The 14,586-nt window shown below is 34.3% G+C and overlaps 1 protein-coding gene across 1 annotated transcript in view; it reads right to left on the minus strand.

The window, feature by feature from the left end:
* Positions 1-1,292: 1,292 nt before the first annotated feature.
* The window catches only part of LOC117167388 (cytoplasmic polyadenylation element-binding protein 2), a 692,172-nt gene continuing 678,878 nt past the window's right edge, over positions 1,293-14,586 (minus strand). Inside the window, exon 9 of the mRNA XM_033352277.1 lies at positions 1,293-11,772. Coding sequence (XP_033208168.1) covers positions 11,656-11,772 — 117 coding nt within the window. The 3' untranslated portion in view covers positions 1,293-11,655. The remainder of the gene's footprint in view (positions 11,773-14,586) is intronic.

The raw sequence follows: 14,586 nt of genomic DNA on the forward strand, positions 1-14,586 counted from the left end.
CTTAGGACGAGGGCAGGATTTTTGGGATAAGGTCAGGAGAAAGGACAAGGATATCGGGAGTTCCAGACTTTTTTGCCATTCTTTCCGCTAAGGATTATTATACAAAATAATTAGAAAAATGTACAAAAATTCATAAAAATAGTAATAGTTACATAGTACAAATTACTTCTGTTAGATAATTATAATAATGTGTTCATGTGACGTGTGTAAACGTGTGTGTATGTATGTGATGCGCCTGTGATCTGAGAAAACGAGCACACAAGTACAATCCTATCATATAAATATATATATCTTGTGTGTATTGCATATATTTATAACATGTGGGACACGTGTCGGAGAAAGCCTCTCCGCCTTCAGTTTATATGTATATATATACATACACACGTATACATATATATTGTATAGTCTGCGCAAGGTCTCACGACGTCTCCGGATGGACGTCTTTGATCTTGCGTCCAAAGACAATATTTCAAGACTTGTTTCGAATACCAGGATCTGATGCCCAAACAAGAATCAAATCAAGTCTCTGGATGCTTACGCGGGAAAGTCACGGGCTTCGGAACCCTAACGACTCCAAATACAGAAGGCTTACTTTCCAAAAAGGTCCTTAAAATGTAATGTGTCGTAGAAATCCCGAGTGTTTCACAGCCTGAATACGTTCTCAGGTGGGCTGTGTCCTGAGAAACTAACGGGTTGATCAAAGACGTCAATCGGTGATCGACAGCAGTGGCACAGCCAATTATCGTAACATCTCTTGGCTTCATTAGCGTGCCTTAATTTAATTAATGCCACAGTACAGCCACCGCACGATACCAAGGTCATTCAAGTCTCAATTCATCTGATCGACTCTGGTTCACCGAGTTTAAATGACAGTGGTGCAAGACAATGGTAACTGGGCTAAAGTTTCATAACAAGAAGACCCCCTGCTGCACTACCGTAATGTTACATAACTATTTATACAGAGGACGCTAGATTTTCCATTTGAAACTCAAAAGAAGATGCTCTCACTGACCCCCAACAGGTTCCCTTTTGTTTTTGTTTTTTTTTTCGTTCTTAAACTTTGCTGTGCTCGTTTACTCCATCAGCGCAAGGTCTCGACTCCTTTCCCTCTAATATACTTATAACAATATACTGCGAGCAAAAAAATAAATTCTATGTATTATCTGTTAATAATTAAGCTACAAGGTATTCATCGATTAGAGGCTACGGTTATTACAAGAATCGACACTAGAAAAATGGTTGGCTTGGTGCGGTGGCTTCGTAGGATAGTTTGCACACTCTCCGATGCATCATATATTTTTTTTTTTTTTTTTTTTTTTTTTTTTTTTGATGTAGCGTGGCTATCGATAGAGCCAATCACAGTGAATTGTCGGTCAACTATAACTATATCATGAAGCTTGGAATACAAGGTATTATTATACATATATACTCGGGAGATCGGAACAAGCGAATACATACATTGCTCTTCTGCTGGCCCATGTTCAATATTTATATTCCCTGAAGAAAAATATCACAATCAACTTGTGTTATTTGTTGCGGTGATCTAAATATTGATGGAGCAGCTCGAAGCAGAGTAAATTCGAATAACCAACGGTAGTTAGATTGTAAATGAAATTGACATTTAAATAGTTGAAAATCGAACTTTTTTTTCTTATATATTTTGAACTCTAGTGATTAGTTTCATGCATATTTTTTTTTTAAGTTGGTTTTTTGAGATTTGCTCTGCTCGTAAGGTATAATAGGAGTGAAAAGAGCGGCTTAAGCGTAAAAGTATCAAAGAATATGTAAGTCTTGTGTATTAGGCATGTGTCCGTGTAGAATTTAGTGTTTTCCTTTAAATATAGATATGGGATCGGTAGCAATCGCAATCGTCTAAGTAGTTCAACAACGAGAATTAATAATATAAATCGTATCAAACGCGTGCATGTTACAACGTGTTAACAATGAGAAAAGAAGCATACGCTGATACCTCCAGTACTCGAGTAATACTGTTACTGTTCAGCTAACGATTATCTAAGATTTGTCTAAAGCTCGAAACGGTCGATTGCATTGCGCACGATTTTTAGTCTATTCGTTTATTCGAGTGAGTCGCGTATCTATACCGAAAATAAACCTCTCTTAAAAGTGAATTGCACTCCTCTTATAATGTAATCAATAATATTCGTCTAATACGTTTCATCGCCATGTAGTAGATAATAACGTAAATAGTAAAAAAATACTTTAAATTAATTTATAAACAAACAAAAAAAAGAACGCCTGGCATTAAATAATGTTCGATGAAAAAATACCATCGGCTCGAAATTCAAATTCATTGACCGAGTGACGATCCAACAATTTTCTTTTATATTAAAGTACTCTATAATGACTAGTACACTCATGGAAAGGAGCGAGGAGATTAAAAAATCGAAATGGACAAAAGCAGCTTTAACGTTGCACTGATATGCACAAAATTTGACTTCGAGAAAAAGTTCCTCGAAAAGGTGGTTCAACACGCGATGTACAAGACCGATGTTAGCAAAAAAAAAAAGGTCTTTAAAAGTGGGAAAATTACCTAAATACTGGTGCTCGATTCCGAAAGTCAAAAAGACGCGAAAAATAAGCGGAAGCTCAGCGCCCCTAAGTCTATATACGCAATCACGTTACGTGAATATACAAAAACGCTAATCGAAATACTAATTTTTCGTCTCCCGCCGTGTAATCGATCTACGCGAAAGTCTTAAAAGTGCCAAGTACATTCAACTACAAACATCTTAGGTCAACCGTTGTAATTTTTTTTTAGAAAAAGGTAAAAAATCTCCCGCCGAACGTTTTTTTTTGCCAATGTTGCTTCACTTGCGCTCACAGTCTCTATCTCTTACTCCGTAACTAGCTTCACATGCCACTCACGCTTCCTTTTTCCTCTTGAGCATTCATTCCATCTCTCTTGCTCGTTTTCTCTCACTTTTCTCCCTGTTTCACTCCTCCCGCATTCATGTCCTGCTACGTGAAAAAGGCTTAACATTTATAGCTTCAAAAGGTTACCTCGTATTTTCTTTTAACGCCTAACTAGGTACATGCGAAAAACACCTAACGTATGAAAAAACAGGTATCAGGCCTTCTCACCCTCACTTTCCTTCGTTCTGCGCTTTTTTTCCCCCTCGAGAGCCTTTCCCCCCCGACGGTTTTCGTCAAGTTGCTCGAAAACGGTACTCGACTTTTTCTCCCTAGAGAAGAAACTCGCATGTATAAAAAATTCTAATAATTTACCAAACGACTCCCTACTTCGAGCACCTCGTTTCAAAAACCGAATCGCGTCCTCCACGTTTTCTTACTCTTCCTTTTTTGAAAATCGCGTGACCCGATCGACGATCAAGAATCTGCGTTCGTTCAAAAAGTCACTAACAGTGTGGCGTTAACGCGCGCGTGTATGTGTATTGGGTGTAGAAAAACTTCGTCTAAGCGTATATAGAAATACACGTTAATGCTAATAGTGATTATTTAGAAAAAAGAACGGTACAAAAGACTGTAGGAGCAAATTGGCTAGCGAGCGATCTTGATCGGCTCGTCGATTATTTATATCCTAAATATATTCAATATATCAATACGAACTACCACTAAGAATAATTAAGAAATCAGGTTCAACCTCTCGTTTCGCACGAAACAGCGTTTTACAAGTATAATTACAAAATTTCATTATCCGCCTCTAATAGCTCTTCTATTACTCTCACTGCTTCTCACTCCTCTCCTACAAAATGTACACATTACAAAAAAAACAAGACAAAACATAAAGTAAAATTTATTATTTATTACTCAATTAAGAAGTTAACTCGTGTAATTGTAAGTGTATGTTTTGAATGTATGTGTCTTAATGAAACGCGAGTGTAACTTTGCACATATGCGAATGCGTGCGCCACATAAAAAAAGACGAACTTACAGATTTACAACATTAGACAGTCATCGAAACATGCCTCGTCACTAGAAAACACACGTAATATAATATTTAGGCTAAAATGTACATATCAAACGTTGGTTTTTACACATTCTCTCACTTTCCTATCATTTCTTTTTTTTTGTTTTGCTTCCACAAACAACTCTTTCATTTACTTCACGAATTTCTATCAACAAACTTACAGGAACCGGGGGCGGGGAGGGTTTCCTAATATGAAAGAGCATTACGGGTACTGTAATGTCTTAAAAGTGATATTTTGCATCTACGAGTGTCATTGTCACAACGATTTCGATCAATCCTTGGTTTCAATCGCGAAGAAGATGCACTTGAATCAGAACTCTTCAATTTATTATAAAAAACAGCTCTGCGGGCTATGCCCATTTGACGCACGGAGCCCATTTGGTGGAAAAAGCCCATTTGACGCGCGGAGCCCATTTGACGCGCGGAGTCCTTGGTCTGCTTGCTCCCACTACTCGTGAGGACAAGTTGGCTCATGAGGTCAAATGGACATCGCCCAAACTCTAACCCGCGCAAAACAATGCTTTTTTTCAAATGCAATATTTAATTGTGAATAATTTGAATTAACATCAAGCCGCATAGAGTTTATATTTGTAGAATCGATATGGAAAAGTTAGCAGCAGAGTAAATAATTCAACGAAAAGTTTCTGTTCCAAATGGATTCGACTTTTTGATTTTGGTTTTTCTCGCGCCGGTACTTTCGTCAATTGTCTCTCCGATCTTTCCGTTTGCTCTTCTCTCAATTTTAAACTCGATTCACGATCAATTTATTTCCCAATTGGCCCTTTTCGCCTGACAATTTCCTACTTGGATTCGCAACCTTAATCCTGAGAATTCTCTCGAATTGGTTTCCCGCTCTTGAAAGATCCCTTGACACGTTTATTACGGTTTCTTTCTATCGGGTGTTTTTTCTTTATTTCAACCACATCATTACCCCGCCACGTCCATTTTTTTGTCACTTAACATTGCACTACTCCCAGCTGCTTGTGTCTTAAAAAGTCTTATCATTACTTTATACGTCTAAGGACCTAAGCAATTCGTGACTTGAATTTATTCAGCAAGTTCGCGACTTGTCGATCACCAGGGCTTAACTTTAGATTTAATCTTACTCTCCACAGAGAACCTCGAAGGTTTACTTAGTCGTCGATTTTCGAACTGACTCAGAAACCAACGCTTGCTTCGATACTCGGATATTTATAAAACGTCTCCACAAAATTCCTAAGCTACTTGTGATTTTCCTTTCTGTTTAACTATGCACGTTTGTCAGTGTTGTTTTTTTTGCGTATGTATGGTTGATTATGCATTTTCGTGTGATGTGTGAAAATTTGGGGTGTGTTGTTTCCGTGTCTCTTTGGTACGTGGAGATCTCTACAATAGTGACAGAAATCATAGCGATAACGATCAATGATAATAACAGTGTAGTAAGTGGTAATAGCGATTAGAGAAAAACGCAATAGTTACAGCGACAATAGTGCTCTGCTCTACTACATAGGGTAATATTAGCGGTAATAAATTCATTAACCAAAGCTAAAAAAAAAAGGGAAATAGGAAAACAATTTTTGGGCTATTATAAACGCTACGGATTTATCTACAGATAGAATAATAATATAATAATAACTTTTATATAAAAAAATAAAAATCATTTGAATCTTCCTCGGAAAACGGTATATCGGAGGGTGAGCAGGGGTCATTTATATTACTATCGTTATCATTAAATAATAGGTACGGGTTTGTAGGAAGTACGCACGATCACGCACGTATCACTTCGAATTTGACTTCGTGTTTATTATCGCCCCAATTTTCGCGTCATTAGCAGATCCTTTGGATTTCTCGGAGGGGTACACTTGACAAATTCTCTTCAGCCCCTAAAAGTGCGTTATTCATTTTTCTTCCCTTTTTACTCGACTCGATCACTCGATCGCTCTCTCGCAAAAATGTCCCGAATTGTATTCTTACTTTCTTAGCTTACAGATACAAAAATTTCACCAATTCTCTGTTATTATTATTATTATTTTATTTTTTAGTTTGGACAACGCCAAATATTCATCCCCCTCCCTCCCCCTTGACATTCTCTCCCACGCATTTTCTCTCGCTCTCATACTCACCCTTTCTCTCCCTCTCTCATGCACTGAACTAAGATATTTAGACAAGAATATAACAGCGGTATAAAAAACTTTTCAACACTGAAAAATACAAATCTATCGTAAATGACTACCATTGTTACTCTTTTCCCCCTCTCACGTACTTAATTTTTTTTCCACCAAGTTTTGCCCTTAATTACTCATTCAGTAAATCGAACAACAGAGTTCGGTCGAGATGCGTTTATAATTGTTGCCATTAAGGATTACTTTATTATCATTGTTGTATGCCGTTATATGTGTTTGTGTGTGTGGCTGTTCTTACTTTTGGATCACTTTTTGTTTCCTCATGCACTAGATCTTTTCTCCTATTTCTGTTGTTACTGTTTGACTGCCGTGTCGTACAATTAGTTCCTACTGTCGGGCACAAAATACTCCAAAGATTCTACTGCACAGTAAAAAATAAATCCTTAAAAATTGAACAACTTTTAACAGATTTAATTTTTCTGACGTAGCCCTTCTCAAGAGTGAGCTCAAGAACGAGCTCAAGAGTTAGGAGCCAGACTGGACTTTTGTCCCCGAGAGTAATTTAGTTACATCCCCTTTTACGGTCTGTCAGAATATATTAGATATTTTAATCATTATTATCAATTATATATTAGTACTTTATATATAATATTTATATTCATATATATAATAGTCATTATATTATATATATACTATGCTTTATCACACACATTACAAAGGAGGTGAAGAATCACACCTAACATATTGTTATTGCTTGTTCTTGACATATCGATTGCTCGATACCATGAGTGTGTTTCATCCGTGTTTTGCGTGCGCGTGTGTACTGTGTAATTTGTGTGACGTTTCACGAGACTTTTTTTCAAACAACGCGCCTCTGCAGCTCCTAATTAACGCACCCAGATTCGTATCCGGTTTTTTTTTGTGCGAAAATCGTTTGATATGTGGTTGTCACGTGACGTGGAATTTCGATTCTGGCAATTAAGAGAAGTAGAGAGTCGTTGTCTCCTGCTGTGGATTTGCGATAAGAATTATTTGCAAGGGCTGAGAATTCTTGTGCAGGGAGATGTCACGGTATCTTTTTTTAAGGCGCGTGAAGGCGCATGACGCGGCGCGAGATTGATGTTTAGTTACTGCGTAATATAACCATCGTTTAGACCATAGAGCATGAGCAAGGATACAGCAAACAACAGGACACTTGGATTTTTTTTTGAACCACTACTACAAAAACAGCGTTTCACACATCGGTTTTTTTTTTTACACGACGTCTAGAACAGTTTGATTCACGTACGAAAACAGTAATGCCTTTTTTGAGAACCAGACTTTATAAAAAGCACGATAACACAACTGAGATTTTTTTTTTATAACTACATATTTATATTCATGTTAAAAAGGTACGATTGTAATTTCGAATATAAGAACGCGCACATAGTGTGCTTGCGTGTTTTGTGTTCGTGTCACTGAATCGTGTTCAACCACTAAATAAAAAAAAAACAGCCGTTCTCACTTGAAATTTTCTACAACGCAAATCTCAGGGTCGCACTTTTTTCTACAATTGCACTAAATATCTACATATAAAAAAAAAGATTGCATAAATTTTCAGATAAAAAAATGTTTTATTTTCGACAGTAATCACTCTTACAATCACATTGGATTTACAAAATATCTTTGGGATAAGGAATTAACTAAAGTATGTACTAATTAACATTAAATAAAATATGCGAAAGTGTGAAACGGCTGGTGTTCTTTTTTTTTTTTTAGTAGAAAAGTGTGTACGAAATTGAAATGAGTTTTGGATAAAACCCGGTGTACGTCATAAAAATTAGACAAATTTCACTAGAAAAATCGGTCGCCTGTCCACGTCCAAGTCGTCGGCGGTCAGGTATATTGAATATAATGCTATTCTCTATATAATATATATTATTTATAATATGTATATCAATATATATTTTGTTTAATTATCAATTGATTTAGGTGAATTGGTACCTAGGTAAGTTTCGCTACAATTATACCGATTGGCGTGTGTCGCGTTTGTGTTTTCATGTTTACGTATACGTGTCCGTGTACGTGCATGTGCATGTGTATGTGTATGTGTACGTCTACATTTACGGGTAGGTGTGTCCTTTCACTTTTTTTTTAGCCCTTATATCGAGATATCGAATTGTGATGTATGAAACGTACACGAACAAATCGCGTGTCATCCCTTAATCCGAGTTCACGCCATTTAAACGAATTGCATTATATGTATATTACGTACAATATATATTTATAAATTCAACCGCGAGAGCGCGGCAAATTTTTCTTTATTATTTTGTTTTTTGGAATCGTTGATAAACTCCAATCATGAATTATTTATTTAAGGCGGATAGACCAAGAAAAGCGGAGACAAGTGAACCCAAAAGGTGATATTTGTAAACCGTAAGCGTTGGATTTGAAAATTGAAAAATATCTCCTCTTCTCCACTTGTCTTCCACATTCAAGGCTTCTTATCCTCTTTTTCGCGTGTCACGTGAAAGGTCGTCACTCGCGTTAAAATTGCACTAACTAATGCTCTGTTTTGCACGTCTCGTATCCTTCTCATTGTACAACGAATTTCATCGTCCAGAATTTTTGGTTTAGAAAATCTAACATATCACGATTGGGAATCGCGCATTATTTGAGGCCAAAAACCTCGAATTGGCTACCTATTGAATTTTCCTTATAAACTAATGCAATTTGTAAAAAAAAAGAAAACAGATTAAAAACAATAGGAGTAACTTGATCAAAATTATAGACAAAAACACCATTTGTCGAGATTTCTTTATTTATGAAAAAATATAAATCGTTGCTGTATTAATCGACTGGTACAGCATAAAGTTTCAATTAAAGATTAAAATATTAATGCTAACAATTTCAAATAAAAATCATATTGCACGATTTTGCTTCGCGAGACCCAATCGCGACTTCGCCTTTAATTTACAGCGTCGATATTCACCATTTATTCTTTTCTTGAGAGCGTTGCGTCTTTTTTTTCGAGCAATGAATACCGTGAATCGAAGGGAGAAGCTAAGTTCAGGCGAAGACTTTTCTAATTCTGTCCTTCATCTCCGGTATCTAAATGCCACCTACACCTAAGGTGGCCAGAGTTATATACAAAAAGGAGACCAAAAAAATAAATATATATGTTTATATATATATATATATTATATATAGATGTGGAGATTACTCTGTCTTTCTCTTAATCCTTACGGGTCCATATTGCGGATTTCTTACCGTGTTATGTTGTTTTCTTTTCTTTGTTTTTTTGTAATCGAATGTTTGTGTAGATGTGAGTGTTGATGTTGTGTTTATCGCATCAGTTATAATAATCATACTTCAAAAGCGATCACTTGTCCAGCATCACCGCGGGAAGAAACACGACACAACACGTTCTCGACTCTGCTTCTAATTAGAATAATTGTCCCAATCAGTCGGGACAGTGGTTTTTTTTTCTTTCAATTTGAACTACGCGATTGCATTCGTTTGATTATATACACCGAGAGAAGAAATCGTGGTTAAGAGTGGATAGCAATCGAAGGTTTTACACATTTATGTACAAACGAAGCCCCCGCTGAGCTCGCTCACGAGCTCAAAGATGTTTTTTTTTCATTTTTTCAGCTCGAGATCGTTTCCTAAAAATTATTACCTTCATTGACGAGACGTTGCACACCCTTATCCTCGATCCCTCTCCCGAGCCTCGGATTTAGGTAGAAAAAAATACAAAAATAAATCATCGATCCGAGCGACATCATCATTCAGCCAATTCCGGAGAAAAGTTCTGAAAAATTCAAAAGTCTCTGCAATTCTAACAGGTCAAACAACACCCGTTCCTCGAGTACTTAGAACCTGGAAACCGTCTACACAAAGCCGCTTTTACACTGCTAGTTTAAGAATTAAAACATGGTCTACCATAGCAAAAGTTGGGACAAAACTTTTATAAAAGTAGGATACGAAGCAACGATAATGCCAACTTTTTGTGACCGCGTCACAGGTTCAAGTCTGTCTGGATATCGGTTATTCGGTCAGGCTTGCAGAAAGATCTAAAAAAAATAATCTATTCGTCATTGGAAAGTATTGCATTTGCCTTCGGCAAACGTCGAAAAACTACGAGATAGTAGCAAAAGTCCTCTATCCTAAATGAAAATAGATCGTTTTTTTTTGCGTCGTTAAAGTCAAGGACGATTTACCGAAATTCCTACGTTTCTCTACTCTCTACGGATCACCTCTACCTGTACCAATGGGAGATTATTCCGAAGATTTCTCGCTGCAACCAGGAAACGATTTTCAAAACTGTAATCTGAAGGCAATAATTGACAAGGACAATTGTCGCCCTCACATCATTCGCCACTTTTCCCTATCATCGATTTCTCTGATTAGCGAGTGATATTTGCTTCCGAAAGAAGCGTTTGGCAAAAAGGGGAAGTTGGTGACAAAAAAAAAATTCAAGATGAATTTCTCCCCTTAAAAAAGTTCGCCCCTCGCGAAACAATTTCACTATCAAATTATTCACCCGTCTCTCGGTCGCCAAGTGTCGAGAACAAGCTCCAGTTGAAAAACAAAACGAAAAAAAAATCCTCTCTCTTTTCCGGCTAAACACGTATTATAATTAAACGTACCTATTTAACGCAGTTAATAAAGATTCTTAGTTTCTAGAGACTGTGATACCGAGAATTTGTCTAATACACAGCGATAAAGCGTGGATTTTCCATTTATCGATTAATAACACTCAGTCGCGCGAGGGCGCGCGTCTCTCGTTATTTCCATATATTAGTATTAATATTATTATTATTTTCTTTAGTTTCTCACCCTCTCCCTCCTTACTTTTCTTCACTCTCTCTCACTCTCACACTCTCTCTCTCTCTCCCTTATTTACTTTCATTCTTTTTCTCACTCGATTCTCGGCTCGATCAATCAATCAATCAATCGAGAACTTACAACTACCGCTCCTCCTCCTCCTCCTCCTCTCTCCTTGCCGAGATTTTTCTTCTACTCGAGAGAATTATAGTTCGCAGTAAACGAATTCTTGAAAATCAAATCATTAAGACGCGATCTTGATGCGGGGGGGACACACGAGTTGTCCAACGAGATACAAGAATTCAATTAGCTCGATGATCCAACTTCCTGAAACTTGCCGCTTGAACCGGGATTATTATTATTATTTTCAAACGGTTCGACAAGAACGGAGGGAGCAGAGGAAAATTCTGGGTTTCCTTGCTTTGACGGGTTCTTGTTGTTGGTATTTCTTCTTGCGAGTAAAATCGGTGGTAATGGGGATAGTAATTGGAGTAATAGTAGTAATATTTTCGTAGTAGCAATATTAGTAGTAGTAGAGTAGTAGTAGTAGTAGTAGTAGTAGTAGAAGAGTGGAGTAGTGACGATCGAGTAGTAGTAGTAGTAGTAATAATAGTAGTAGTTTTTGTGGTGGATTTGGGGGTAAAAGGTGGGGATAGTAAGGTAGGTAGGCAGGTAGTTATCATATAATAATAATAATAATAATGGGGATTCGGGCATTGTAAAAGTGGTAGTGGTGGTGGTAGTTAGTTAATTAGCTAGGGCCGCGCGAGATAATTAGGGGCGACGCAGTTGGGGTTAACACCAGCGAAAAGGCACAGCGCGTGGCCGATCCGCACCCTCCTTCACCAGAGGCTTGTGGAACTCCCGTCCTGGCCGGGAGTGAATTGTCGCCCAACAGTGCTCGCAGTAGTACTGAAAACAAAACGGAGATAACATATTAATTATGCCAAGCTGCTCCATAGAGCGACCCCATTCAAGAATACAAAACAAAAAGGGTCGAGAAAAACAGGAATTAGCGAAGCGTTAGGTGAGATTAAAATTTCATCTTGAAATTCATTTGGATAATTGTGTAAAAGAAACTTTTTAATCTTTGGGAAACCACTGAAATCGTTATGGAATTTTTGAAAAATTTGCAAATATTTTTGAAATGGTTGCAATCTCTGAAATATTTTTTTAATCTATCTGAAATATTTACAATCTTATGGGAATCATTGAAATCTGTGAAATGTTTTTAACCTAGACGAAATCTTTGCAAAACCTTTACAATCTCTTTGATATCTTTTGAAACCTTTGCGAAATATATGAAATATTTTATAATATTTTTGAAATTATTGAAATCTTTTAAATCTTGAGGAAATCATTGAAGTCTGTAAATGTTTTAAATCTAGACGAAATCTTTGCAAAACCTTTACAATCTTTGTGATATATTTTGAAATTTTTGGGAAATATTTTATAATATTCTTGAAATATTAGTTAAATCTTTTAAATCTTAAGGAAATCATTCAAGTCTGTGAAAGTTTTTAAATCTAGAAGAAACCTTTGCAAAACCTTTACAATCTTTTTGATATCTTTTGAAATCTTTGCAAAATATTGCAAATATTTTATAATATTTTTGAAATATTAGTTAAATCTCTTAAATCTTGAGGAAATCATTCAATTCTGTGAAAGTTTCTAAATCTAGACGAAAACTTTGCAAAACCTTTACTATCTTTTTGATATCTTTTGAAACCTTTGGGAAATATTTGAAATATTATATAATATTTTTGAAATTAATGAAATCTTAGTTAAATCTTTTAAATTTTGAGGAAATAATTGTAATCTGTGAAATTTTTTAAATCTAGACGAAATATTTGCAAAACCTTTACAATCTTTGGGAAATGTTTTATAATATTTTTGAAATATTAGTTAAATCTTTTAAATCTTGAGGAAATCATTCCAGTCTGTGAAAGTTTTTAAATCTAGAAGAAACCTTTGCAAAACCTTTACAATCTTTTTGATATATTTTGAAATCTTTGCAAATTATTTCAAATATTTTATAATAATTTTGAAATATTAGGTAAATCTTGTAAATCTTGAGGAAATCATTCAATTCTGTGAAAGTTTTTTAATCTAGACGAAAACTTTGCAAAACCTTTACAATCTTTTTGAGATCTTTTGAAATCTTTGCAAAATATTTCAAATATTTTATAATATTTTTGAAATTATTTAAATCTTAGTTAAATCTTTTAAATCAATCCGGAAACTTTACGGAATATTTGAAATGTTTGTGAAATGTTTGACCTTTTTGGGAAATCATTGAAAGCTTGATAAAATATTTAGAATATTTTTTAAATATTTGACAATGTTTTTGAAATTATTGAAATATTTGCAAAATCATAGAAATTGTTTAAATTTATCCGAAATCCTTATAAAATAATTCAAATCTTTGGAAATCTTTCAAATATTTTGTAAATATTTGATAATATTTTTGAAGTAACTGAAGTCTTCAAAAAATCATTGAAATCTCAATTTTTTTAAAAATATTTGACAATGTTTTTGAAATGACTGAAATATTTGGAAAATCATTGAAATTGTTTAAATCTATCCGAAATCCTTATGAAATATTTAAAAACTTTGGAAATCTCTCTCTAATATTTCAAATATTTTATAAATATTTGATAACATTTTTGAAATGATTAAAGTCTTTGTAAAATCATTGAAATTTCAATTTTTTTTTTTAAATTTGACAATGTTATTGAAATGATTGAAAGCTTTTAAATCCATCCGATATCTTTGCAAAACCTTTTAAAATCTTTGCGATATCTTTGAAAATCTTTGCAAAATATTTCAAATATTTTATTAATATTTAATCATATTTTTTAAATGATTGAAATCTTTGAAAATCTTTGCGAAAGATTTTTAATATATTATAAATATTTGAGAATGTTTTTGAAATGATTGAAATCTGAGAAATCTTTTTAATCTATCCGAAGTCTTTTAGAAATACTTTAAATATTTTTAAACTATCAAAAATCATTGCAAAATATTTTTGAAAATGTTAAAATCTTTGCGAAAAAAATTCAAGTCATTATGAAATCTTTTTAAATTATCCTAAATCTTTGCGAAATATTTAAAATATTTGGGAAACTTTTGAAATATTTTTGAAAGGTCTCTGAAATTTTTGTAAGCTCATTGAAAAATCATTTATGGTTTTGTGAAATATTTTTAATTTATGCGAAATATTTGAAAAACCCTTTCAAATATTTGTGATATCTTAGGAAAATCATTGAAATCTTGATAAAATATTTATTATATTTTTGAAATATTTGCTATATTTTTTAAATGGTTGAAATCTTTGGGAAATAATTTAAGTCTTTGTGAAATATTTTTAAACTAACGGAATTCTTTGTCAAATATTTGAGATCTTTATATAAAAAAAAAAACTTTTAAATCTTTGGTAGACCACTAAAATATTTCGAAATATTTGTGAAGTTGTTGAAATCTTCGAGAAATCATTGAAATGTGTGAAATGTTTTTAATGTATTAAAAAGTCTTGCAAAATATATTAAATATTTTATTAACATTTGACAATATTCTTGAAATCTTTGGAAAATCATTGAAATCTTTTAAATCTTTCCGAAATATTTCAAATATTTTATAATATTTTTGAAATTATTGAAATTTTAAAAAAATTATTTGAATATTTATGACATCTTTTTAATCAATTCGAAATCTTTACGACATATC

The sequence above is a fragment of the Belonocnema kinseyi genome, chromosome 2, assembly GCF_010883055.1.
Source record: "Belonocnema kinseyi isolate 2016_QV_RU_SX_M_011 chromosome 2, B_treatae_v1, whole genome shotgun sequence".
Classification (NCBI taxonomy): domain Eukaryota; kingdom Metazoa; phylum Arthropoda; class Insecta; order Hymenoptera; family Cynipidae; genus Belonocnema; species Belonocnema kinseyi.